Source organism: Triturus cristatus, chromosome 7 (assembly GCF_964204655.1).
Source record: "Triturus cristatus chromosome 7, aTriCri1.1, whole genome shotgun sequence".
Classification (NCBI taxonomy): Eukaryota; Metazoa; Chordata; class Amphibia; order Caudata; family Salamandridae; genus Triturus; species Triturus cristatus.
This window is the reverse complement of record NC_140590.1, coordinates 1,594,188,368-1,594,216,004: the sequence shown is the minus strand read 5'-3', so window position 1 is coordinate 1,594,216,004 and position 27,637 is coordinate 1,594,188,368. Positions and strand designations below refer to the sequence as shown.

Sequence of the window (27,637 nt, the reverse complement as noted above, 5' to 3'; positions counted from 1 at the left end):
AGCAAGCTATCGCCAAACCTTGTGGGATTATCGCTGTATTTCCAGCGATAATCTCACAATTGGCAGCTTGCGCTATGAAATTTATCGCTTTGGAGATAAGCGTTGCTGATAGCACTCTATCTCCGCGATAAAATTCAGAGTTGGCCGGCGATAATTATCCTCACGCTAAGAGTGCTGAGCGATAATTATCGCCGGCCCTTGCTGATATGCCCCCTAGGACAGTGGTTCCCAAACTTTTGACTTCTGGGGACCCCCACTTAATCCTTACTGGAACCCGGGGACCGCAACTGAATTGTTATTCGAAACCGGGGACACCCCACGAGTCATTACTGGAAGTCAGGGACCCCAGCCTAAGCAATGTTGATGATTTGAACCACAAAACAATACACAAACATACAAAAAAAGCATTAATCAAACAAATACACAAATAACATTTTATTTAATTAGAAAACATATCATTAAAGTAGAAATCAAAATGTATTTTTTTTTTTTAAATTATTGTTAAGTGGCACATATATTCAGGGCCCTGTACCCCAGGGACAACCGCAGAATCAAAAGCAATTGTCATTGACTTTGACATTTTACAAAATAGTATCAAGAATTGAAATCAAAATGTAATCTTAATAGAATTGTTGGAGCTTTTCTAAATTCAATTGAGGCCGCTCATCATCCATACTATATTCAGTTTGATGCACTTGCACTGCTCCCGCAAATCAATCTGAGGATACCAATTTAATTTTTAGCCTCCAGTTTCAAATTCCTTCACATTTACAGTATGTTTTAAAATGTTCAATTGTACATTTAGCCTCTTTATATATCTACACTTTATTGATTTATTATTATTCTATTTTCAAAGTAGTCGCGGACCCCCTGAGGAGGATTTGGGGACCCCCAGGGGTCCCCGGACCCCAGTTTGGGAACCACTGCCCTAGGATGTTAGGCAAGTGTATTGGGTTAATAAAATTTTAAAAAAGACTTGCGTGACGCTCCACTCCTAGCTGGATGGGCCTCAGTGCACAGGCTTCCCACCCAATCCAGACACTGCTCTCATAAAGCAGCACCAGGATTGGTCTGAGCAGCCTCATTTGCCACTCAGACAGTGCCTTGGAGAGTGTAGCTTTTTTCCAACCCGGCTGTGCAACACAGCTGGGTTGGAGAAACATAAGTGTGCATGTCTGTTTTGGCCAGCCAGACATGCGCACGTATAAGTGCACACTACTTCTCCGCCCTGCCCTTTACTTACTGTACAGTTCAGACAGCAATAAATAAAATGATAATAACAATGTGTTATTATTTTATTTATCATCTGCTGGCTCTGGGAGGTGGGCTGACGATCCTCCGCTCTGGATTTTGTGAGAATATTACAGCCGTCCCTGCGTTGAGAAATTAATTACCAGAGTAGCTTGAGTAATTCTATTACAGAACTCTATCGAAGGTTAATGATAACCACTAAGCTCTTCCAGGCAGGCATTGTAAGTTTAAATTTGTTAAACATAGTGTGCATAATTAAAAGAAAGGTGTCACAGGGCGTAATGTGGCCTAATGGACAAGGCAGCCTACTTTGGATGAACTCTGCAGCAACTCAATAGCCAGGTATTCAGGGCAATTAACTTAATCACCCATGTTTGAAATGGCAAAATATATGACCTTTGAAATGTGCTCTCGTGTGAATGTAGAGAGAGATCTGTAATTCCCTTTGCAAATTCGGCAACACAAGAGTAAGGAAACAAGCATTTACAATGCAATAGGTCACGCAACTGCGAGTTTTAGAGCTATTGGTATTGTAAATGGCAATGCCTTTTGAAAAATTAACAGGTATTGTAATTTATAATAGTAATTTTCCACCAGCACCATAACTACCACTATTATTATTACTATCACCACAGAGTAGTAATAGTAATAATTGTAGTGGTGGTTATGGTTCTTGTGGTGGTTGTAGCGGTGGTGGTGGTGGTGGTATTGGTACTGGTGGTGGTCTATGTGGATTTTATTTCATTACTTATGCTACTGCTAGAATATTTTTTAACAAAAAAATACAAAAACTGACAAGCCTTATTATTTTCAACGCCAATAGCTCAAACTTTTAGTAATGCCAGCCCTATTGCATTGCAAATGCTTGTTTTATGTTGCAGGCATGAGGTGCATCATCTACTTCCCAAAATACATTCTTAGATTTGTAGACACTTGTAACAGTCCTATGGTAGGAGGCAGTTGTTCAGACAGTGTAAGGCTAATAGCTCACACAACTTTGCATTTTGATACCTGAAGTTTTAAATTACAAAAAATGTAGTAGACCTCAGGCAGGAGACTTGAGTTACCAGTAACTGTGGAAAGAGCAATAACTTTGGAAACTGGTGCTTTATTTCGCCTTTTCCGTGGTGTGAAGGTTACGTAACTGTTTTATTGCGTTTGAATGGGCACAATGGGGCTTAATTACAAGTCCCTTGCACCGCCGGTGCTTCACTTTTTGTGTGGGAAAAAGTGATGCAGCGGTGGCGCAAGGGGCTTGTAAATAAGCCCCAATGTCGTTGGCAGAATGCTTTAAAGATGCCAGTCGATTGCCGGTCACTCTATGCACACACATATATCCCAGAGAAAATCCTGCTCTTAAGCAGTGTTGCCACCTGTCCAGTGAAGCTACAACGGCTCTGCTGACCTGTTTCTCTGGCTCTAGAGCAGCTTTGCTGACCTGGTTCTCTGGCTCTAAAGCAGCTCTGCTGACTATGGGGCATATTAACAATGCGGCGATAAAAAATTATCGCCGCTTTTGCGGCCGTTTTTGGCCGAAGCGGCGATAATTTTATCGCCTTATCAGCAAAGACACACTATCGCGGGTTTGGCTGATTTTGCTCCCGTTTCCAGCACACCTAACTTTGCATCGTTAATGAGATGCAAAGTAGGCGTGTCTGTGGAAACAACATAGGTAAATATCGCAAAGGCAGCTTCGCGATATTTACAGTGCGGGGAAGCGATTTGAATCGCACCAAGTATGCCTTAACGCAGGAATTTAACGTCTGTTAAATTCCTGACTAAGGCATACCTAACATGGGATGTAAATTCATGTGATTCGACCACAGTGTCGTATCATCAAGCATATCGCCGTTTTACATGGAAAATCGCTGGAAAACCAGCGATGTTCCATGGAAAAGGGCGCTATCGCTGGAATATACATCGCCATGGCATGTTAATACACCAGAATATTGCAGCGATAGAAAAAAATGCGGTATACAAGGTCAGCGATAGTTATCGCTGTCTGTTGCAAACATGCCCCCTGGTTCTCTGGCTCTACAGCGGCTCTGCTGACCTGGTTCTCTGGCTCTAAAGCAGCTCTACTGACCTGGTTCTCTGGCTCTACAGCGGCTCTGCTGACCGGGCTGTCTGGCTCTAAAGCGGCTCTGCTGACCGGGTTCTCTGGCTCTAAAGCAGCTCTGCTGACCTGGTTCTCTGGCTCTAAAGCAGCTCTGCTGACCTGGTTCTCTGGCTCTACAGCGGCTCTGCTGACCTGGTTTTCTGACTCTAAAGCAGCTCTGCTGACCTGGTTCTCTGGCTTTAGAGCAACTCTGCTGACCTGGTTGGCTGGCTCTAAAGCAGCTCTGCTGACCTGGTTCTCTGGCTCTAAAGCAGCTGTGCTGAGCTGGTTCTATGGCTGTACAGCGGCTCTGTTGAACTGGTTCTTAGTCTCTAGAGCAGCTCTGCTGACCTGGTTCCCTGGCTCTAAAGCAGCTCTGCTGATCTAGTTCTTTGGCTCTAGAGCAGCTCTGCTGACCTGGTTCTCTGGCTCTACAACAGCTTTGCTGACCTGGTTCTCTGGCTCTACAACGGCTCTGCTGACCTATTTCTCTGGCTCTAAAGCAGCTTTGCTGACCTGGTTCTCTGGCTCTACAATGGCTCTGCTGACCTCGTTCTCTGGCTCTACAACTGTTTTGCTGACCTGGTTCTCTGGTTCCACAGCAGCTCTGCTGACCTGGTTCTCTGGCTCTACAACAGCTCTGCTGACCTGTTTCTCTGGCTCTAAAGCGGCTCTGCTGACCGGGTTCTCTGGCTCTAGAGCAGCTCTGCTGACCAGGTTCTCTGGCTCTATAGCAGCTCTGCTGACCTGGTTCTCTGGCTCTACAGCAGCTCTGATGACCTGGTTCTCTGGCTCTACAGCAGCTCTGCTGACCTGGTTTTCTGGCTCTAAAGCAGCTCTGCTGACCTGGTTCTCTGGTTGTACAACGGCTTTGCTGACCTGGTTCTCTGGCTCTACAACAGCTCTGCTGACCTGGTTCTCTGGCTCTAAAGCAGCTTTGCTGACCTGGTTCTCTGGCTCTACAACGGCTCTGCTGACCTCGTTCTCTGGCTCTAAAGCAGCTGTGCTGAGCTGGTTCTCTGGCTGTACAGCGGCTCTGTTGAACTGGTTCTCAGTCTCTAGAGCAGCTCTGCTGACCTGGTTCTCTGGCTCTAAAACATCTCTGCTGACCTAGTTCTTTGGCTCTAGAGCAGCTCTGCTGACCTGGTTCTCTGGCTCTACAACGGTTTTGCTGAGCTGGTTCTCTGGCTCCACAGCAACTCTGCTGACCTGGTTCTCTGGCTCTACAACAGCTCTGCTGACCTGTTTCTCTGACTCTACAACGGCTCTGCTGACCTGGTTCTGTGGCTCTAAAGCAGCTCTGTTGACCTGGTTCGAAGGCTCTACAACGGCTCTGCTGACCTGGTTCTCTGGCTCTACAGCAGCTCTGCTGACCTGGTTCTCTGGCTCTACAGCAGCTCTGCTGACCTGGTTCTCTGGCTCTACAGCAGCTCCGCTGACCTGGTTCTCTGGCTCTCCAGCAGCTCTTCTGACCTGGTTCTCTGTCTCTAGAGCAGCTCTTCTGACCTGGTTCTCTGGCTCTAAAGCAGCTCTGCTGACCTTGTTCTCTGGCTCTAGTGCGGCTCTGCTGACCTGATTCTCTGGCTCTAGAGCAGCTCTGCTGACCTGATTCTCTGGCTCTAGAGCAGCTCTGCTGACCTGGTTCTCTGGCTCTACAACGGCTCTGCTGACCTGGTTCTCTGGCTCTACAGCAGCTCTGCTGACCTGGTTCTCTGGCTCTACAGCAGCTCTGCTGACCTGGTTCTCTGGCTCTACAGCAGCTCTGCTGACCTGGTTCTCTGGCTCTACAGCAGCTCTGCTGACCTGTTTCTCTGCTTCTAAAGCAGCTCTGCTGACCTGGTTTCTCTGGCTCTACAGCAGCTCTGCTGACCTGGTTTCTCTGGCTCTACAGCAGCTCTGCTGACCTGGTTGTCTGGCTCTAGAGCAGCTCTGCTGACCTGGTTCTCTGGCTCTAGAGCAGCACTGCTGACCTGGTTGTGACAGATATAGGGTAGATTCTGAAGAAAAGTCAGAGGACGAATAGAAAGTAAAACTGGCACTAGCCGACTGTCGAGGGAAGGTGTCTGCCAAACATACTGAAGGGCATAAAACGATTGAAAACGGCCCCAAAACATTTGTGCCCAGCCTGAGGGGAAATAGACTTTACCTGGCGGCCCCATTACTATGCAGGACCCTTATACCACTGGTAGGTATTTTTACCTTCACCATATAGTATTTTCGCACATAGGTCCATATTTCTTTTTCAAGTAACATACTTTTTATGTTATTTAAAAGAAATGATTTTAGGGATAAGTGGAGGTAAAGGAAGGTATGGTTGACTTTAGGTCTGGGGGGTGTAGAGGTAAAGGGAGGTGACGGTGGCTGCAGATTTCAGTGGTAGGTTGAGGTCGAAGAAGGTGAGGGTAAATGAAGGGTTCAGGGTGAGTGGAGGTGAGAGTGACTTGATTGGATAGTATGATATGGTATGGATTGTCATTTTGTAATATGGACTGTCATTGTATGGTATTGCCTGTTATTGTATAGTATGTTATGGTTTAATTATGGTATGGCACACAACCTGTGAACAGCTAACAGCATGCATACACATGAATTTAGGCAAGCGCAGATATCCCCAGTTGGTACAGTGTTAATAAAATGTAACTTACGTTGGCTTTCCAAACTGAAAAGGAAGGCGGCATTACACAGATTGTGACCAAAACAAGAAAATACTGCAATATGTAACCTTATTTAAAAAGTTTACGAACATTGGAAAGTTGGGAGCTCCATTGTAGACAATGAATTGGCTCAGGGCTTATAATAGCTAGTATAGGCCTTCTGCTCTAACATTCCAATGATTGTCTTTCTATATCTCTTTTTAATTTAGAACATTCTACCCTCAGTGGGTGGAATGTTCTAATAGCCTTATAGCCCTTCTGCCTCAGACTATAGAGGTTCTTAAAGGCCCATTCCCTCGTTATAGTCCCTTGCCTGCAGCTCGGGCCTATAACTTGGATTCAGGGCCTTTAACAACCTGTATAGCAGCCCTCGGCATCAGGCTACAATAAATTGCTGGGTTGTTATTAGTCTCGGAACAGAATGGCCAGATAAAAGCAGCTCACTGGGAAGTGAAGTTTTGAAAAACCTGGAAAGCAAACAATGAATGAGGGAATCGGCGAGTCCAAGTAGAGAAAACAAAGTGGCATAAAAGCAGCTACGAAACAAGACTAAACGGCATAGGAGAGGTGTAAAATGAACATCCAAACAATCAACAGTCACAAAACAAAAAGTACCACAGTCCGAGCGAAAGCAGCGCAGAAAAACGCGAATCAAGAAATCAATCAGTACCTGGACCACCATATGCTGCACGGAAGAAAACAAAACACAGAGACGAAGTAAAGCCAATATACACAAACATGCACTCATAAGAGTGACAATGAAGCCAGCCAGTCATAAGGATTAGGCCAACTAAAAGACAGATGGCACCATTACATAACCAGTTTACATGCGAACATTCATGTTGGTTTTCTATATGCACACCTATTTTTACTTCTTGGTTAAGTCAGTGTGTCCACCAACAGCACTGATAGTCTTCCTCCATGAGCTAAGTCTGTCTTCAACACCTACAGGGGCTTATGCCTTCCTTCCTCGATATTAATGACTTCTCACTTCACTGTAGCTCAGGGTGAACATAATGCAAACTCCTGTGGGTTCAGCGGTCAGTCTCCACCAGGAAGGATCATTACATTTTCCCTCGCTCATGGAGTGTGCAGGCCAGGGCAGATTATTTTATCACTGATCACTCATACTAGGAAACTGACCAGAAGTCACAGGATTCAGTTTCATGAGGAGGCAATTCTGACTGCAGTTGATCATCCTTCCTTTTTAGGTCAAGCCTACTAGACAGCGTATGAACTGTCTGTAGCGAGACATACTTACCACCAACACGGGTGCTCTGAGCTTGCCCATTGCTTACAATTGGTTGTCTTTCCTGTCACTCATTTGCGCGCTTTCTATTTATGTCCCAGCTTGTCAGTTTTGTCCTTCTCCCGCCGATGGCGCATTGCTTGATTTACCATCTGTTTCATTGGCTGGTGCTTCGGCTCACTGTTGGGGAACTTTTATTTTCATTGTTTTTACACTGCTAGTTGCTTTCAGATGTACTTTTTTTTCCTTTTGCTCTCCATTTGCATGACCGCTCAAGTCCCGCCATAACAAACAAGCATTTGCAATGCAATAGGTCTCGCATTGCGAGAGTTTACGCTATTGGCATTGTAAATGACAATGCCTTTTATTTATCGGTTTTGATAATTAACACATAAATAAAAGGCATTATTATTTACCATGCCAATAGCTGAAACTCTAGTATATGCGAGACCTATTTCATTTTAAAGAAGGGGCTGCCATTGTTCTGGGCAGCTTGGAAAGTGAAAGCATTCATGGCCTTGGACAGCCATTTAGTGGCATTTTGAAACACGTGCTCTTGTTAGAATTCACTGGTTACTAAGAGGGTGGTTGGGCTATCTGAATGGGACACCTGTTTCTGCTTGAATATGTGCGAATCATAAACAGATAAACCTTGTATACACTCGTTACTTGAATACACTGAATGCAGTTCATAGCCTATTTGCAGCCATTAATTTACACAAAAGCTGTATATTAGTCATGAAGAGTTGTACAATATCTGACAAAGATAGTTAAAGATATCCAGGGAGTCAGAGGTCACATGAACTGAGAGGGGAGCGCAGTAGCTTTCGGGGGACCGACTGCATAAAACATAACCAGTTGCCAGACTGGTGGTACCTCTATCCTACGTGTAAAGAACATGTAGGCTTGGAAGAAGTTAACAGCTCTGAACACAATTAGATGCACAGGGGTGCAGCTGCACACTGGTATTGTACAGTCAACACCCGCGCCGCACTCGCGCACGAGCCACAATTCAAACACAGCACGCGTGGAGATATATCGCACAGTGCCACGAAGCGGTTTAGTTATTGGAGAGCGCTGTAAAACTTTCCCTCAGTTGCAAGCCAAGTGGCGTAACTCCTATCTACTGTGGTATCGGTTTTATGTTTCAGAAGAAAACTTGCCTCCTACAAAGAGAAGCCAGCACGCACCATTCAGAAATTGCAATTTCAGTTGCCTTGTACTGCAAATCTCTCTAGTGACGTTTCAAAACATTTAAAAGACATTTAATAGCGGGGAAGGGCTGCCAGGGCGTCTCCCACTAATAATAATTAAAACAAAAGCAAGACTCACGAGCTGGAGGAGGCACTGCACCACGACGAGTGACGCGGGGTGAGGGCACCTCATTCTGGCAGGAGTCTGGGAGAAGTGTCCTCTTTCCTGAGTCTTGCACATATCCACTTTGGATGGGAGGACCGAGCGCGGGGACATGCCAATGCGGTTACCTTAAGGAAACAAGGCGGAAGAGATGCTGTGCATGAGCGAAAGGGACGCCGTGCACGTGCGTGGAGGACCAAGCGTGGGGACATGCCAATGCAGTTACCTTAAGGAAACAAGGCGGAAGAGATGCTGTGCGCGAGCGAAAAACGCCGTGCACGCACGTGCATAATCTCCAGTCCGGGTGGGCGAGCCGGAAAGGAGACAGGGAGGGGAGCAAAAAACCTCACTGCAAATCAAAGGCGCGCGTTTAACATAGAGTGTGACGCGCGCCAATGAAAAGCAGAGGCGCAGCTTCCACCCCACTTCCGAAGTCGTCTTGACAATGGGTCTCGCCAGAGCTAGCAGCGTATGCGCTGCAACGCTAGGCGAGACCTAAAAAGCACCCAAAAGGCATGCCAACGGGTGTCAAGATGCTACAAAGATGAAAACAGCACTACGCTCCCAGCTCTACATGGTCTTTTGATGTGGCTTTCAAGTAGGCATCAAGATAATTAAACTTTTTTGTGAAGTTAAAGAATAATCCCATACTAAGAAAACATATCAATGCCCCTCACGATCTATATATATCTTGGGGTATGGGATCCACATCATTTAGCACCATCCTCTCAATACAGGATCTGAAGAAAGGGCTGTTAACCAAGGACTACCAAAGCAAAGTGTAGTTGTGTATTAAACTGGGTCAAAGTTTGTGCCACTGTGCTGTTTCTAATACTTCCTCTGTAGCGGAGAGCTGTGTAACACCAGGTGCTTAAGGTACCAGTCTAGTGTGAAACTTTATTTTGCTTTTTTGTGAAACACTTTACGCTGTTGATTATGGGTCTGGGAGCGATTTGGCCTTTAGAAATACACTGAAAAAACTAGGAGTCCTTAAACGTAGGCACTGTATATTGGTGTAGCAACAGACTTGGATCACTATACCAAGAAGGGGAGTTTTGGCCCCTGAGTGAGAAATAGCACCTCCTTGGGTCTTCGCCACTGCTTTTAGCTGAGCAAATCACTTGGTACCCAGTGAAAGATAGTCAGGTGACTTGGTGCTTTCGCCTATCCAAGGGATACCAGTTTGTCAGGGTGACTTTGCTTGGGGAGTCAGAGGGTGGTTTTTCTTACATATGGTGTCTTGATTGCCCACTGATCAACTAAGAACTTAGTAATAAACCTATTTTCCAAGCGCACCATCTCCTGAAGTCTATGGTTACACATTTTCTACCAAAATGAAAGGTAATGAAAAATGTCCTAGCTAACGTAACGGAAAGTTTCAATTCTATTAAGGACTTTGAGGCGAGGATTATGCTCAATCTTTCAACGCTTTATTCACAGCAGCCATTTTTTTTTAAAAACTTGTAACTCAGACCACATTTCCCAAACACACTCGGGAAAGAGTGGTCAACAAAAAAACAAAAGAGGGACAACATATCCCAAGTCTAAATAGCCAATCATATCACTGGATCCACCGCCTAGACCGTCTTCACCCCTTGCTCATCCTCTTTGTGCGAGTACGGCGATAATCCTTTCATAGTGGTCCTGTTTCCCGGTATCCGTACCTAAAACCAAAAGACAATATCAGGACTGGAATACACAGAGGTGAAAGTAAAATTGTAAGCAAGGGCATTAAAAGAGAAGACTGAAAACTGAGTCTAAAAATGGTGAACACAATTGAAACCATAAACATTAAGCTGTAACAGGAGTACATGATAAAAAAATATCCATCCGTACACTTCTTAGAAGAAACCATAAATAATGTACTGAGCCCTGCCAAGTATCGCGCATCAGGCGTGACGCTAACACATTTCAGTGAAGTGATCCGCATCACCGCACTGAAATGCGAAGTCACGCATATAAGGGCCTGTGCATATCAAGCGCTGTTCTTATAAAACACTAGCATCAGTGGTACAGGCAGGCAGCCCGCGCTGCAGGAGAGACTTCTTGCGGCGCTTGCTACAATGTAACAACTGTATTGAATCGCCACCCGGTTGCGCGGCATACTTCACTTTCATGAGTTCACGGGCAGCATCTGAACTCAGAAATGGCTCCAGGCTGGTCTTGATGAGGTCACAGCCGGCGCGGTAATGAATCCTGCGCCTGCTGCATCACCCGCGCCTGACCCAGCTCTCTCACCACGGCCCGGGCGGCGGTAGAGTCACTTAGAACACCCGGGCAGACTGTGGTGGCCGGAATGGTTCATTCACGGCCCCAGAGAACCAGGAACTGTACAGCTGAGCTGGCTGGCCGGCCCGGGCGAGCCTGATTCGGGCAGCCGGTCACAACACAGGGTGAGGTGAGCTAGGCGGCCGGCATCGCTGCGTGATATGCAGCTGCTCTCTTTTCAAGTAAGTGTGTGTGTCTAGCCCCGAAGTTAGAGAGGGGTGTAAAATAAGAGTACTTCGCTGGCAATAATTAAAGAATCAAATTAGCTGTGCTCCCGGCTTTGCATTCTGACCTCACCAAGTTCAACGCAAACACGCACCACACTCGCAGCCACACACAGACTTGCACATAGTGGCCAGTCAGTGACACGCGCGCGCACAGACAACATGCACGGCATGCCACCTTTTGCAGGCCGGCTCAGCGAATGTAACACGATTTCTCTGTGCTGCATAAACACACACTTGACCTCTACTAATGTCACTACATGATCCTCCATATAATTGCCCACTGGCTCGAGGCTGCCATGCCCGGGATGCATGCTGCAGTCTGCCGCAATTAGTTTTCTCTTCGCTGTGGGCCAGCCAACAACTCAAACTGTGCTTTACTTTAGTCAAGAGGCCATTAAATTCGGCGCTCAGGAGAGGCTGATGGGTGTTTCTTGAAGGTGGTGCCCGTGTTTGTAAGGCATTTGGTAGCCAGACGTGGGTGTCTCTTGAAGGTGGTGCCCGTGTTTGTAAGGCATTTGGTAGCCGGACGTATACGTGTCGTACATGAATGGCTAACTAAACTGAAGTTGAAGCGCATCAAAAATACATTAGTTATTGGAGCATGTGGATGGAACATGGAGCAGAACATTTATCTTTTATATTAACTAATTCATGCTGGGCGGCGTCAAGGTGAACCGGCCATTTCTTGAAGAACTTCAAAACACTGTAAGTGTTGAGAGAGACTTGTTTATAAAATTATAAACACTGCAGTGCCCTAGCTGCTGGCTATACCTGAGACTTCTCTGTCCCTCAGCCTGAGGCTTAATGCATTTCTGGTACCTTGCAGTAGTTTTACGATTTTCTTGTTGCTCTAATTTAATTTATTATGTTTCCCTCGTCTTAATTGCTGGATTTGGCTTGCGGGAGGGTGTCACTCCTAGTCATTGAAATGTCACTCATAATTACACTGAAATTCAGAAAATGTCACACATACCAGCTGAAACCTTGGCAGCTATGTGTACTTACTTCCAACGGGCGGGATATCTTGCAGAGATTCCTGGGTGGGATAATCCTTGCCTCTGAGTCCTTAATAGAATTGAAACTTTCTGTTACGATAGCTAGGAAATTTTTCATTCTATGTCAGTACCGGAGGCTTCAGATTATGCTAGTTCAAAGCTTACTTACTACCAAATGCGCCATATCGATAATAGGCTTAAATAAAACCGTTTAAAGGTTGAATCCGAGGACCAATCCGCTGCGTTCATAATGTCCCCCAGCCTTGCTCCTAACGAGAATGCCTTGGAGGTCATCGCACCTCGTGCGGAATGAGCTCCAAATTGTCGTAGGCTAATGCCTGCCTCCTGCATGACCCACCGCGCGATCGTGGGAGAAGAAACCGCCCTGTGTGGTTTCCGGAGAGCAATTAATAGTTGCCTCTACCCTGGAGGTCTTAGCTCCAAAGACATCTCCTCCTAAGCTTTCAAACACTGCACAACACAAAGTTTGGGAGAGTCCGGAATCGCCGGGTAATCAATAACACGAGAATGACTGTTGGTCCTGCGTCTGATAGTAAACGACACCCCTGAAGGAGAAAAATCTCTGCCCGAGATGTCAATGGCTCTCACATCAGACACTCTGCGGCATGAAATCAAACAAAGGAGCATCGCTAACTTCGCAGTGAGCTCCTTGCGGGATAAATACTCATTGGGTTGCCAGGAGAGGAATAAATTAAGTACTCTGTTAACATCCCACAACTCCGAGTATCGGGGTTCGGGAGGAAGCGACAAACTGAGTCCCCTCAAGAGTCTGCATACGAAGGGATGTTCACTCACTGGCTTGCCTTCCATTGGGGCATATCCTGCTGAGAACGCCGACCGAAAGGTGTTAACCGACCGGTATACCAAACCCTGTTGGGCTAAATCTGCTAAAAAATAAAAAATATCCGCCCCCACGGGATTGCAACCTCGTCGCACACACCGACACCATCGTCTCCAGGCCGAGCGATAGCGCTTGATGGTACTTTCCGACCAGGCCTTGGACAAGAGGTCCGCAGCGAATCCCGAAAGACCCGGGAGTGACCATCTACCCCTGTAATCTTCCACGCCATGAGGCGAAGAGAGCCGTCGGGATCCATCTGATGAGAGATTGAGAAGAAGCTCTGGAAAATGGGGGAGTGGGATTGGAAAAATCCCACGAAAGTTCCAGAAGAACTGGAAACCAAACTTGCGACCTCCAAAGTTGAGTAATGAGAACCATGCTGGCTTGTTGTCTCCTGACCTGGGCCGAAACTCTGGTAATCATCGCGAAGGGCGGAAACGCATAAGGCCATTCCTGCGTCCAATCCTGCAGGAACGCATCCGTGGCTACTGGCAAGGGATCAGGCCTCCGGCTGAAAAACCTAGGCAGCTGATAATCCGGTCTGGAAGCGAAAAGATCCACGGAAAAAAGACCCCAAAGGTCCTGCACCCGAGAAAAACGTCCGGATACAATTTCCAAAGACTGGAATCGTTGAAGCGACGCGATTGCCAATCTGCAACCAGAGTCTCCCGACCGGGAAGATACTCTGCCATCACCGCAATTTGGTGGTCGAGGCAAAACTGCCAAAGTTTTGTTGCCGGGTCCTAAAGCACTTTCGAGCGAGTGCCCCCTAGGAGGTTGATGTACCTGACCGCGGATATATTGTCCATTTTCAGGAGGACACAGGACTGGACTCTGTCCTTGGTCCAACAGCGCATGGCGAAGGAACCTGCCAGGAGCTCCAGGCAGTTGATATGAAGCTCTCTCTCCTGCGGGGACCATGAACCGCCTGTGGAAAAAATCTCCACACCTGGCACCCCAGCTGAACTTGCTGGCGTCTGACTCTATAACCAGGTCTGGGGCGGAACCGAAAATTGCCCTCCCATTCCAGGCCTCCATGTGAGAGAGCCACCAACGAATTTCCTCTAGCGTCTCTTCTGACAGGAAAACCCGATAGGAATACGGGAGCCCTTTGCGCAGATGTATGGCCTTCAAGCGCTGCAAGGCCTGATAATGCAGCGTGCCGGAAATATTGCCTGGATCGAGGCCGAGAGCAGTCCCTCAATGCGGGCAATCTGCTGAAGCGGCACCGTGCCTTTGGTCATGGTGCGTCTGAGCTCGTGGCTGATCTTCGCCACCTTCCGTGACGGAAGGCTGAGAGTCAAGTCCGTGGAGTCTATCACAAATCCTAACAAGCATTGGCAAGGCCAATAGGTCTCGCCTTTGGGAGCTTATAAGTGTTTAGTTATCCAGCACAATATCCTTGGTGCAACAACATCAACTGTTGCATGGCTAAACACTTATAAGGTCCCAAAGGAGAGACCTATTTGCTATGCCAATGCTTGTTAATCTGGGCCTTTGAATAAAAACCAAGGTTGGCGAGACGTAGAAACACTTCCCTGTGCAGTTGCCGTGGAAATACAAGCAAGGAAGCCAGGGACCTCATAATGCGTTGTGAAATAAAAATATATAATCCGGGGAGGGGGCTTCTTCGGGAGAATTCCAGTGTGCGGCTGTTGCTTGCCTTTGTTAATCCACTTGTTTATTGTTCTGACGGCACCTCGGCGTTAATCACACAAAAAAACATATATAGCCGAGAAGCCTCGCGTCCTCCCACACAAAAGCTGTCAGTACAGCGAGACTGCGAATTGAGAGGCGGGTGAAGGGACACTGATATCAAATGTATGCCCGAAAGATATATAGGCAAGAGGCTACGCGCGCAAGGCCCATTGGAAACAAGCATTGGCTCACAAAGAAAATCAAAGCGGCCGCGAAAGTGAAAGTGATCACGATCAAACATGAAAGTGGCTGTGCGGCCGCGAAAGTGATCACGATCAAGCGCTGCGCGCGCCCGCGCCCATGCACTGTAGCTCAAGGCTGGCCATGGTAGCATTTTTTTAAGCCCTCACAAAAAGTCTCGCGAAGCACCAATGGATCTTGGGACAAAAGAAGCATATCGTCTAGGTAAATGATGAGCCGCATCCCTCTTGCCCTCAGGTATTCCACCACCGGTTTGAGAACCTTGGTGAAGCACCAGGGGATGGAGAAAAGCCCGAAAGAGAGTGTTGTGAAATGAAACGCCTATCTGCGCCAACCCAAGCCTCAGACGTGATCTCCTTCCACGCACTCAAAAACTCGGCCAAGCAGCCTCCCACTCTCACCAGCAAATTGGTGGTAACAGTTACCAGAGTTGTCTCCTCCACGGAAACCTCGGCCCCTGGAGTGCTGCCCTCAGGAAGGGTAGAAGTTGGAATACCTTGCCTGGTTCTGGTATTTCCCCTGCCTGGAGCCTTGCCCCCTGGAGGTGCTGAGGGCTTGGCTGGTCGAGCGGCCCCTTCCTCGACCGTCCCCACGGAAAACCCGAGAGGAAAAAACCTTCTTAATGGAAAACTGGGCCTTGTCCAGAGATGTGAACGTGTTCACAAATTTACCCAGCTCCTTTATGAACAGTTCGCCGAACAAACCTCCCTGGGCTACAGCCTCAGCCTCAGAGTCGGCCAAGTCCCCTAACTTTGGATCCACGTTTATTAGAAAGGCCCTCCTGTGCTCTGTTGAGAGTGCACAGTTAGCGTTTCCAAGGAACACTAGCGCCCTTTGTGCCCAACTGGAGAGGTCGTCTGAGGATATTAAGGTTCCTGAAGCCTTGGCATCCGCCGCCATTTCTAATATCATGGTGAGGGGGCCCAGGACATCCAGGAGCTTATCCTGGCATGCCCTCCGGGACTGGTCTATCCCCTTCTTAGGGTCTTTAATACATTTTGCAAGAAAAGTTGCCATCCTGGGATCTAACTCCGGGGTATGTGCGACTTTCCCGTCCAGAGAGGGGCGAGGGCATTCGGAGCAAAGGCGGCTTCGGGCCTCCTTACCCACTGGTGTTCGGATCCTAATTGCCACATAGCCGGCAACCTTCACAGAAGGGGTCCACTCAGAGGACCTAGGGTGCATTAACAACTCTGGGTCCAGCATGTCGGATCCCTCACTGGTACCCTGAGGATCTGTAGGAAGGAATGAAGGAGCCAGATGCCGCGGCCTACAAGGCTCTGGCTCCTCATCAGTATCCCCGTGGATGCCATCTCACAAATCTTGCGAGGGGCTTGGAGGGTCAGTAGGCGTCGGTGCAGGGGAAGGTGCCAAGGGGGGGGCGCTGTGATGGATTCGGCACTAAAAATGCATCCCTCAAACGCTGAAAAGCGTCCTGGTGAACCCCATCCAACTGGGTCGCTACCTGAAGCAGCCTGCGATGAAGTGTGAGTGGTACCTGCTGGCGGGGCTCATTTAGAACAAAACTCCTCCAGTTTTTTACACAAACATTCCTCCATGGGGGTCACGACTTCTTCTACGGCGCGGTAAATGGACGCATCCACCGCGTCGCAGAATTTGTCATCCCAGGGCAATTGGGCCAGGGAATCCTCTTCCCCTAACAGGTCTCCTTGTTGCGACATGAAAAAGAGCACCAAGACTCTATCCCACACACAGTCAACCGACCATCTATTCACGTGCTGGGGACCAGCCACTTCAAAACTGGGACAGCCCCAGGAAATGCAAAAGAGGCACAACAGAAACCTCCGGGACACCCTGCACACACTTACACTCGCAATATAATAGTAAGTCTTTTAAACGCTGGGAGTGTGTCCCTCCAGGCCCGAATCCAGCCTGATTACAATAAGGCCAATTAAATACACCCAGCGGGCGTCAAAGCCCTAAACCAACACATACACCCTACTCAGCTGAAGCAGAGCGTCAGAACTGGCCTGAGCAAAGCTCTAACGACCCTCGATGAGGGTGTATCTCTCCAGGGGCGTGGGGCAGGCAAGGGCGGCGGAATGCGCCGTTGTCAGCGAGGTGTGGACGCGCTGGTATTACGCGACAGCGCCCCTAGAGGTCAGAGGGGAAGACCGCGCCTCACTGCAGGAATCCACTGACAGTCCCGCTTAGGCCCACGATGCACACTTACTACGTAAGTGTCAGACTGCCTATCCGGGCCGCACACAGCTCTGGAGAATTGACGGTAGCATGCTGAAAGCATCCCCTCAAGGAAACAGAATGAGGTGAGCCGCCACAGCGCACTAGCGTCGCAACTGAAACAATAAAGTGATGGCAATAAAACCGGAACGACACAATCAAGCAAGTAGGCAATAGAAAAACAAGCATTGGCATAGCCAATAGGTCTCGCCTTTGGGACCTTATAAGTATTTAGTTATGCAGCACAATGTCCTTACTGCAACAACATTAACTGTTGCATGGCTCAACACTTATAAGGTCCCAAAGGCGAGACCTATTGGCTATGCCAATGCTTGTATTTAATTGTCGTTGATTTAAACCTCATCTGGTATTGGCGCTTAAGCACGAGTCAAAAATTACTATTTGTTCGCACGAAGAGAAGCCAAGTCTATAAGGCATTATGTAAACAGTCGGCACAGGAGACATGAAAACAAGAGCACGAAATTAGAGATAATCGGTTGAGCACAAAGAGGAGGAGGAGGATACCAATGCCTTGAGAGATTTGTAACCTAAAATACAAATGCGGTCATATAACAAATACTGGCAGTGGATTTAATGTTTGAAAAGGAAAGACAGCAATTCAAAACCGCTCGACCTAAGAGGATCGATACTTCTGCATTAGAAATACTGCAAACATTTCCCTTCCCTTTCATACAGAAAAGGTTAGGTATTCAAAGACTGGCAGCGTTAACCTATTAAAAAAATGCTAAACATCTCCGGGATAGGGAGGGGCTTTGCCACACGAGGAGGAAGATAATGATACGATACAGCGGGAGAAGCATTAGACATAAAGGAAGAAAGACAACTGGTAGGCGAGGGGTGCATGGGAGATGACAAAATGCAAGCGGGAGACATCATACCACAACAGACTAAAAACTGGCAAATATCGCAAGAGACAAGTAGGAGGTTATATTACGATAGACATACGGAGAAAACGTCAAGAGAAATAGAAGATGGTGAGGCACCAGCACAAAAGAGACTGGCAAGAATGAGAAAACACCACACTAGGGAGCAGAGAGTTAAAGTGGTGCAATAAAAGGTAGCGAGGATAAACAACAAAAGATCGGTTTCAAGACCGTCCTATAATACGCAAATGGCGGCCTGTTACATTTAGAAGCACACAGCAAAACAAAAACAAGCAAGACGTGCGGCCGCGACCGGGAGTTGTGTGTGCGGACGCGAAAGTGAAGAAGTGAAAGTGATTGCGCTCCAGATGTCGCCTCGGGCGGAGGAAAGATGCATGGCTGCTGCGCGCGTGCACGCTCACGTGCACGCAAGCGCTAGGCCAGCCAGCAGCACTTTGAAATCTCACATATAAAATGTCTCTCCGAGCAGCGCATGCGTGCTGACTCGGCGAGACCTAATGAACAGCAGGCGCGGAAACGCGGTCCCGGGGCTGCTGGGCACCAAATATCGCTAGCAATACAATATCTTATCAATTCCAAAGAAATTAAAAAAAGCACTCATCTCATGGCTGCGAGCAGCAAAGAAAGAGGATGAGCAAGGGGTGAAGACGGACTAGGCGGTGGATCGAGTGATATGATTGGCTATTTGGACTTGGGATATGTTGTGCCTCTTTTTTTTTCTGACCACTCTTTCCCGAGGGTGTTTGGGAAATGTGGTCTGAGTTACAAGTTTTGCTGCTGTGAATAAAGCATTAAAAGATTGAGCATAATCCGAAGCCTCCGGTCCTGACATAGAATTCAGAGACCTCACTGTGATGGGTGCACAGTAATGCAATGGATACTTGGTTCCTCAGCGGGGAATGCAGCAAGAAAAAGGGTCAGATGTTGAGCACTGCGGAATAGGTTGCCCCAGCTGAAGAAGTGAGAGAAGAGAGAAAAAACAGACAGCCAATGTAAAAGAGATGGCTGGTCAGGTGATTATTGGCACAGAATTAGCTGAGCATAAGAGAAGCAGGTTGGTTTCCAAATTAATTGGTTGAAAATAGGGAATGAGTCTGTTGTTGTACATTCAGAATAGGGAGACGGCTGTGAATGAATAATGTATGTGTGAGCATACGTGCGACAGTTTTCCCTCTAGCTGGGAAGCAACTTCTTTAGGATGCAATATACAGCCCCAGGTGTGAATGAGAGCCAGTGTGTTGGAGAGAAATCTTACACACTTACCCGTGTGCAACTCTAGAAGGTACTGCAGCTGGCAGAAATACTCTACACGTTTTCTAGGTTAAGGAACAGTGTAGTTATATACTCTGCGTCTCCTCGGGCGTTGAACTCACAAGACCGATTCGCCCCACTGAGACTGTGTATGTGTTTTTAACTTGGAATAATAGACTGACAGAATTAACATTTGTAATGTTTTGTTTCACTGCAGGACTTATCCACGGCCTCATGAGTATCTGGACATCTCCGAACTTCCCAAAAGTTGGGACTGGCGTAATATCAATGGAACGAACTACGTTAGCACTACCAGAAATCAGCACATCCCCCAGTACTGCGGATCCTGTTGGGCTCACGGCAGCACCAGTGCTATGGCAGGTACTGAAGTGGTGGTAATTCTTATTTGAACACTTCTCTGTGGATTCCACTTAGTTTCCATCTGTGACTGTCCTCTTCATGCACTCGCCTCAACAGTGAATTTTCCAAGGGCTGGCCTCTTTCAGCAAGTGGGCAGTTTCTGGCCTTTTCATTCAGTCACTAACCTAGACCTGAGGAGGGGTCATTGTTTACACCTGTAGTGATCATTGAACTGCTACTTAGTCCTATCCAGCTCTCCTAGAGATACCTGGTGGTCATGATGGTCACACTAGAGATGAATAAAAATAAAATGGACTGTCCACGTTAGACAAGTCTTCATACCTACAAGTAAATGGGAGCCGGTACCAACAAAATGAACAACTTTCCTGTAAGGTGAAGTGGCTCGTAAACATTCAGGGCGCTTCGCTTCTCTTAGGTGCCTACGTTAGGCTCTGTCAGCCAATAAGGAGTGGAGACCCTCGTGTTGAGTTTGCCCAGAGTGGTTCCGTGCTGTAAATGGAGGTAAATAAGTATCTCAGAGATGTTAAGTCACATCAGTGGAACTCGTCTTGGCAAGACATCTTCTCATACTTCATAAAATAATTGGTCCAAATGGCACATCATCTGATCTTATCAGTGCATATTGGACCATCTCTGCAGGAACAGCACAGATTTATGCATGGGTGTGTGCGACAGCAGATAACGCCTTTATGGAGGTAATGCAAAATAAACTGCATGATCAGTGCATCACTCGTTCACTTTCGAAGAGAACCCTATATGAACAAGTTGAGTCCAAGTAGACATGAGATCCGGTAGTTCAAACCGAAGGCACCTGTGCAAATTCACATAGACAGGACCGCTATACAAACAGGTTATGCACAGGCAACAGAATGATAACTAATCACCAATGTTTGTTTCTTTTCAATTTGATTCCCAGGATCAAGCGCTTCATAAATTTGAAATTTCTATTTATTTTACATTGTCTGCATTAGGCCAATCGAAAATATTTGCAAAGTTACTGATGGAATGGTGAATGGCTCGAGTGCTAAAGTCACCCAGGCCTACTCTTTCATTTAAAGCAGTGCATATTTCTTGCATTACCGCTTCACGGTTATTTTTGCCAACACAATTACCGTGCAATGGAAATTAACACAGAATTGGAAAAAATAGCCTGCTACGGTGCAGTACAAAATATATGTTCTTTCTTCTCCACTTAATTAGGTTCCCTCCTGCTGCCTGTGTTTCTTGGTATACCAACTCGGAATACACACCCTAAAATATGCTTTGGGTAAATTCATTGTAACTGAAGCACACCCACTTAATTTCCCATTCAAAATGCACATCCTACATGTTTTGGCCCAGATTGAAGGCTAAGGGTGGATGTTTTCAGAGGTGGAGATCTGCCTTGGTTCCTTCTTAATTATGGGGAAATACTGGTTTAGTACTACTATTGCTTCTTATTTTTGGGGCGCTGTCACTTTTTGCAAAGTATTGCTCAATTGAAATATTGTATCTGTTCACTAAATATCGCAGATCGCATCAACATCAAGCGGAAGGGAGCCTGGCCCTCATCCTACCTGTCTGTCCAACACATCATCGACTGCGGTAATTCTGGCTCCTGCGAGGGGGGCGACCACGGAGGCGTCTGGGAGTATGCACACGATCACGGGATCCCTGATGAGACTTGCAACAACTACCAAGCCAAGGATCAGAGTATGAGAAAAAATCTTTCTTTCAGGACCCTAGTGTGATTGATTGATTGAGTGAGAGAATGCTGTGGTGAGGAGGTAAAAAGGTAAACCATGCATATGGCAGGATTTATTTTCAGCTCTATTATAGTCTGCATCTGACCAGTGGTGTCAGTTTGCATTTGGTGAGCTTTGAGTGTATGAGTGTTCAGAGTTTTTTTACTATAGTCCCAATAAACCTTCTTGGGTAAGCATTACACTTCATAAAACCTTTACACCTACCTACTTGAATGCAGCGCTAGATTCGCCCTTCTGCCATGTTCTTATTGGCTGTTGTAGCTGCCAGTACCCAACATAGTGCACAGAGTAACGTGTTGGGAAAAATCAAAAGAAAAAGGCCATTTAACTGCTGGTTAAGTTCACCCTAACCAGAAGGCCCATTTGGGGGATGGTCCAAAAGGACCCCCTCTGGCAATAAAATATATTCAAATATTTTTGTGGCAGAGTTTGCCTATCAAATGATCAGTTTGCGAATCCTGGTCCCTACAAGGGTTGGCCGCTCGCAGTGTGTTAGGAGGCGAGGCCCTGCGACTAACCTCAATACACATGCTGAAGGTTGGGCTTGGTTACCAGAATGGTTTGGATCGATTGTCTGGCTGGAGGACAGGTCCTGCCGTTAGCCCCTGCTGCGAGAGATCAAACTCAGGGGCCAAGCCCCGCTGCATATCGTTGAAATCTGTACAAAGTGGGGTGCAGGGCTAGGCCGTAGGTCAGACCCTGCTGCCGACCTTCGCCGCACACATCCGAAGCACTTGCTCAGTGGGGATTGGCTGTCTGCGGCAGAATAAGCACAGGTCTGCATGGAGGACATGCCCTGCAACCAACTTCTACTGTCCATGGTTGAAGGTGCAGGGGTTAGTCACTCACAGAGTGTTAGACACAGCAAGCCGTGCACAGCAAGAGCTGGCTGTCTGCTCGGCACAGGGCATGGCTGCAGGAAAGGGTGCGTGCAGCGGGGGTTGACAGCATGGAGAGTTGTGGGAAGGGAACTTTTGGATGGATATAATCAAAAGTCAAAATTCACTGAAAAGAAAAAAAAAAGGGTTAAAGGGGTCTCATGGTTGGCTTGTTATAGCACCTTAAAATGTTTAAAATACCTCAGAAATTCACCTGATACACAACTGCTAAAGTGAAGTTATCATTACAACCAAACTGGAAACCAATACATTTGCAAGTTATGGTTAGGATCACAATTCGTAAATCGCACACCAGCCAAGCAAAAGCAATTCATAACTCACAAAAGAAATGCAATGCGTATGACCTCACAATAATTTCACCTATAAATAACACAGAAGAGCCAAATATTAAACTACATAATTAAACCAATAAATGCCAGTACATTCACAGTCAAAATGTTAAGGCTAATGAGATATGTAGTCTTTTTTGCAAGATGACTTACAACATTTGTAATTGCATCTGATTCATTAAGGGTGAGGTCACGAACATTGCATTCGATGTGCGAGTTAGGATTTGCTTGGCTGGTGTGAGTTCTAGATTGTGGTCCTACCCATAGCTTGCGAATTTCAGTAGTTTTTCGGTTTTAATTCATAAACATAACTTCAATATTATAAATCTTTAAATGGGAAGGTACTGTACAGAACTGAGTACTTGCAATTCTTAAATTGGAAATGAAGAGTACCTGCACTTCACAGCATTGCTGAAATACTTTAAATGATAGAGTACTGGCACTTCTCAGGATAGAACTGGTACTCTAAATGGTGAGTAACAGCAATTCTAGATTTCCATTTAAAGCTGTATCTATGTATACATACATATATATTTTTGCCACCAAGAGGAAATTATACGCCGCACTCCAGGAGTTTGAATTCATGATCAAGACCTTGATCGCCAAAACACGTTGGTGATGGTGAAATAAAGTCTAGATATTGACTAATTCAAACTCCTGGAGTGTCATATAATTTCCTGTTGGAGGCAAATTGTTGCAGGGCTTGGTTCCGCCCTGTACACCAGCACCGTCCAGGTTGCGCGCTGGAATGGAGCCAATTGGTGGTGTGTGTGTTTGTGTATGTATATATATATATATATGTCTGTATATATATATATATATATATATATCCATCTACAGCGCTAAAACTAAAATCACATCGAATGAAGACTAATGAATCCATTGTAAGGGCAAAAACAGAGACAGGGACACAAAAATAATTATTAATAACCTTGAGAATAATCCCTACGTCATTATTAGTCCCGAAAGAAACACAGTTGGAATCCTTAGAGCATCCTTAGAAAATTGAGATGACCTCAGTCTCAGTGAAAAGTATGAGGCATTTCACTAATCTACTGCACTATGGAATACAATTTTGTATCACATGTGCAAACATCAAATAGAAGCCCCTCTCCAGTGATAATCAGAGTGGCCTATTCCAACTTGGACTAATAACTGGACACCGCTCCAGCACCATATTTCCACCTACTACCTCCACACTACACAACCCATCCGCCCCCACCCATGAACTGTGTTGTGACAGACAACTACAGTACTATAACTTCCTCATAGGTTAATCACTTTACCTCTCCCCTGATGGGATTGATGATGCATTACTTCGAATCATGTCTTTTTGGGAGTCCTAGTTTTGTTTTACAACGATGAGTAATTTTCAAACTACTTTGTATGTTTGCCCAGTACTGGTAATGTGAACTTCTCAAAAGGATGTTGAGTGACATTCCCCTCTGAAGAGGGACCCTACACAGCCCTTGTGTCTAATGTTACCTGTTCTCTGGTTCTCTTGCAGAGTGTAACCAGTTCAACCAGTGTGGGACCTGCGTCACATTCGGGCAATGCCACTGGATCCAGAACTTCACGCTGTGGAAGGTGGGCGATTTTGGCAGTGTTAGCGGCAGAGAAAAGATGATGGCGGAGATTTATGCAAACGGTCCAATCAGGTTAGTAGGCAGAATCACAGATCCTCAAACCAGTGAAAGCAGCTAGCTTCAGTTTTACACGACGTTTGATCTTGAGCTCCAGCTCTTTGTGAATATTTGAGCGTCGAATCGCGCCCAGATCAATCAGCGAGTATGCAAGTGATTCTGTGACACTTGACAGTAAACAAATGTGAAACTCATACTTAGGAGGAGGTTTAGTATTATTCTTTGAGGATTGGGAAACGATTTCTAATAAGGGGAGGTTAAGAATATGTATGAGAGCCACTGTTTACCAGACAAAGTTAATGTTTTTAAGTTTAGGAAATAGTTTGAAGGAAGTTTTTATTCTCAATGCATATAAGTGTAATGTTACATCACAATTTGTAAGGCATAATCCACCTCGACCAGTGAACTCCAAGTGATATGTGCATGTGAAAAGGGGCTCGCAGTCAGTCATGAAATGGAAATTAAACACTGCATAAGGTTCCTGACAGGCCTGTGGGTGGACTGGCTAGTTAAAATATCACCCATTCTGGCCAAGAACTACGGCCCAGATTTACATAGAGTTCACGCAAGGCTTGCGTTATTTTTTTTAATTCAAACCGAATTTGCCCCTAAAGCTTCTCCTGGAAGTTACAAATCAAGGCTTGCGTCGAAGCGCTTTTCGGCGAGGAGCACGCTGCTCCGGGACCCATAGAGATTAGTGTTGAATTAGTAGAGTGAAACATGCAAGTATATTTTAAGTGTTGGATATGTTAGTCAGTTATTTGGATTCGGAAGGATAGAAGAGGAAAAAAAAGGTTTGTACTTGTATAGTGCTTCTTACTCCCGATGGGGTGTTGAAGTGCTTTTTTTTTTTTTGGCGAGTAGCACGCTACTCCGGAAACCCATAAAGGATTAGTGGTGAATTAGTATGGTGAAATATGAAAGTAATTTGAGTGGTGGATATTAGTCAGTGGAGGGATAGAAGGGAAAGAAAGGTTTGCATTCATATAGCGCCTGTTACCCCTTAAGGGGCGTTGAAGCGCTTTTCTGGCAAGTAGCAGGCTACTCCGGAAACCATAAAGGATTAGTGTTGAAAATTAGTATAGCGAAATATGAAGTAATTTGAGTGGTGGATATGTTAGTCAGTTATTTGGATTGAGAAGGGTTGGGGAGGGGTAAAAAAGGGAGAAAGGTTTGCATTTATATAGCGCGTGTAACCCTGATGAGGTGTTGAAATGCTTTGTTGGCAAGTAGCATGCTACTCTGGAACCCATAAAGGATTAGTGGTAAATTAGTATAGTGGAATATGGAATTAGAGATGTGTACATGTTAGTCTGTTATTTTGATTGAAAAGGATAATGGATGGATAGAAGAGTGAAGGATTTCTTTTTTAGCTCATAGCAGTAGGAGGAGGCTTTTGGATGAGTAAAAAGGGGTTTTGGAGGGGAGGAGTCAGAGGGAAGAGTTTAGAAAGGTTTGTTGTGGGGGATCGGTATAGTAAAAGAAGTGTCAGATGATGCAAGGAGGGGTATAGTAGGAGAAGAAAGGCTTATTTTGGGGAACATAGTAGTGGTATGGGGATTTGTGATAAATGATAGAGTGGGTGTAGAGGATGTAATGATAGATGTATAGGGTAAGAGATAGGGTAGTGCATTGGAAAGAGTAGTAGAAAGTAATTTGGGATGAGTCAGAAAGTTGGGCTAGAAGATGTATTGAGAGAAATAAAGGCTGAGAAATAGGGTAGTGCATGGGAAATGCTAAATTAGAAAAAAGTGATAAATCTATAGATCCATAAGTACATTGAAAGTATATAGATGCATAAAGGAGGTAAGTGTGTGCAGATTAAAGATATTTATAGAGGTACAGGATGAGAAATGGGGTAGTGCATTGGATATGCTTTTTCAGGAGGAAAGTAACAGACACACAGGTCCAAGTACATGGAGGTACATAGATGCACAATGGAAGCAAGTACATGTAGACCAAAAATTATTTTTTTGTTTGTTTTTATAACAACATAAATATTCTACATGTTTATACAAAGCCATACACATACTTAGGTACATATCTATAGTGAATTTAATGCGTATATACAGAGAGACACATACATAGGGTGGTTATTAATGAATGGGAAAATGGGCAGCATTTCTGGCCCAGGTCTCTAACAGGCACTCACCCTAGTCCTCTTCGCCCTTAGTTTTGACGCACGGGCTGAGACAACCCTAAGCCTTGGCTGTTTATAGCCCTAGTAGTCATGTGACCCCTTCAGCTAATGGGAACCCTAGCCTTAACACTATCCAATCACAACACTAGCCCTAAAATCTAGAACCAATAGGAGATCAGGACCTTACAGCCAATCTTAGCCCTAGTCCAAGCACCCAATCAGTTTAAAAAACCCTGTTCTCTACGTCCAATAGAGGCCCTAGCCCTACCAGTAGTCCCAAACCTAGTCCAAGCAACCAATGGCACAGGAAGCCCTAGTCCCTATTTCCAATAGAAAGCCTAACCCTACTTTTAGTCCCAAACCTAGTCCAGCAACCAATAACACCAGAAGCCCTAATCGCTACTTTCAATTAAAGGCCTAACCCTAGTTCCACCCTAGTCCCAACAACCAACAACACAGGAATCCCTAGTCCCTACTTCCAATAGAAGTCCTAACCCTAGCCCCAACCCTACATTGATTGAATCACAGACCCAGAAACCAACCAGAACCCTCAAATACCCAACCAATGAGGACACTAACCCTAATCCAATAGAAATATCAGATACAACCACCAATCAGTGAACACATGTACCAAACAATATCAGAATATATAAAGGTCCCAGCTACCTCAGACAAGGTTTGCTGGTAAGGGAGTTGGAAGCTGCTCCTCTTAGTCAGAAATCTCTTAGGAGACAGACAGGCTCAATTCACACTTTGGACTTCTGCAGGTAAGGCCCCGACAAACTTGTTCTCCAACAACACTATTTGTATAAAGCTTTACTCCCTCTCCTGGCCAAAAAACGAAGTGCACAGTCCCTATTAACCACAGCCTAAACAGCTTTCAGCAGATTACGGCTGTCTCAGGGGGGAAGAGGGGGCTGGTTTCACTGACTTGTTAACACAAAATAGTCGCTGTGGGTGCACTGCTTAACATACAGGTCTTAGCACAGAGCAGAGGAGACATTTGGAGGGAAAAACTGATAGTCACAGGGAATGAGAGGGATAAACTACAGAGTTTGGACTGCAAATCCCACAATTCAACAGGTTAAATGGAAGCAGTCACGGGCAGGAAAAACCACAAGTTTGAACACAAACATGGGATAAATTATGCAATCACTGGCAGGTTAAAACTACAATTTTAAACTGTAACAACCACAGGCAAAGACAGGTAAAGAAATTTTAAAAAGAAACAAATAAGATGATGCAATCACAGGTAGGGAAAATCGTTTTTTAAACTTTTTCAG

The 27,637-nt window shown here is 45.9% G+C and overlaps 1 protein-coding gene across 1 annotated transcript in view; it reads left to right on the top strand.

Moving 5' to 3' along the window:
* CTSZ (cathepsin Z) overlaps window positions 1-27,637 on the top strand; it is a 104,596-nt gene that overhangs the window by 36,570 nt on the left and 40,389 nt on the right. Inside the window, exons 2-4 of the mRNA XM_085619454.1 lie at window positions 19,435-19,598; window positions 21,111-21,290; window positions 24,079-24,229. Coding sequence (XP_085475580.1) covers window positions 19,435-19,598; window positions 21,111-21,290; window positions 24,079-24,229 — 495 coding nt within the window. The remainder of the gene's footprint in view (window positions 1-19,434; window positions 19,599-21,110; window positions 21,291-24,078; window positions 24,230-27,637) is intronic.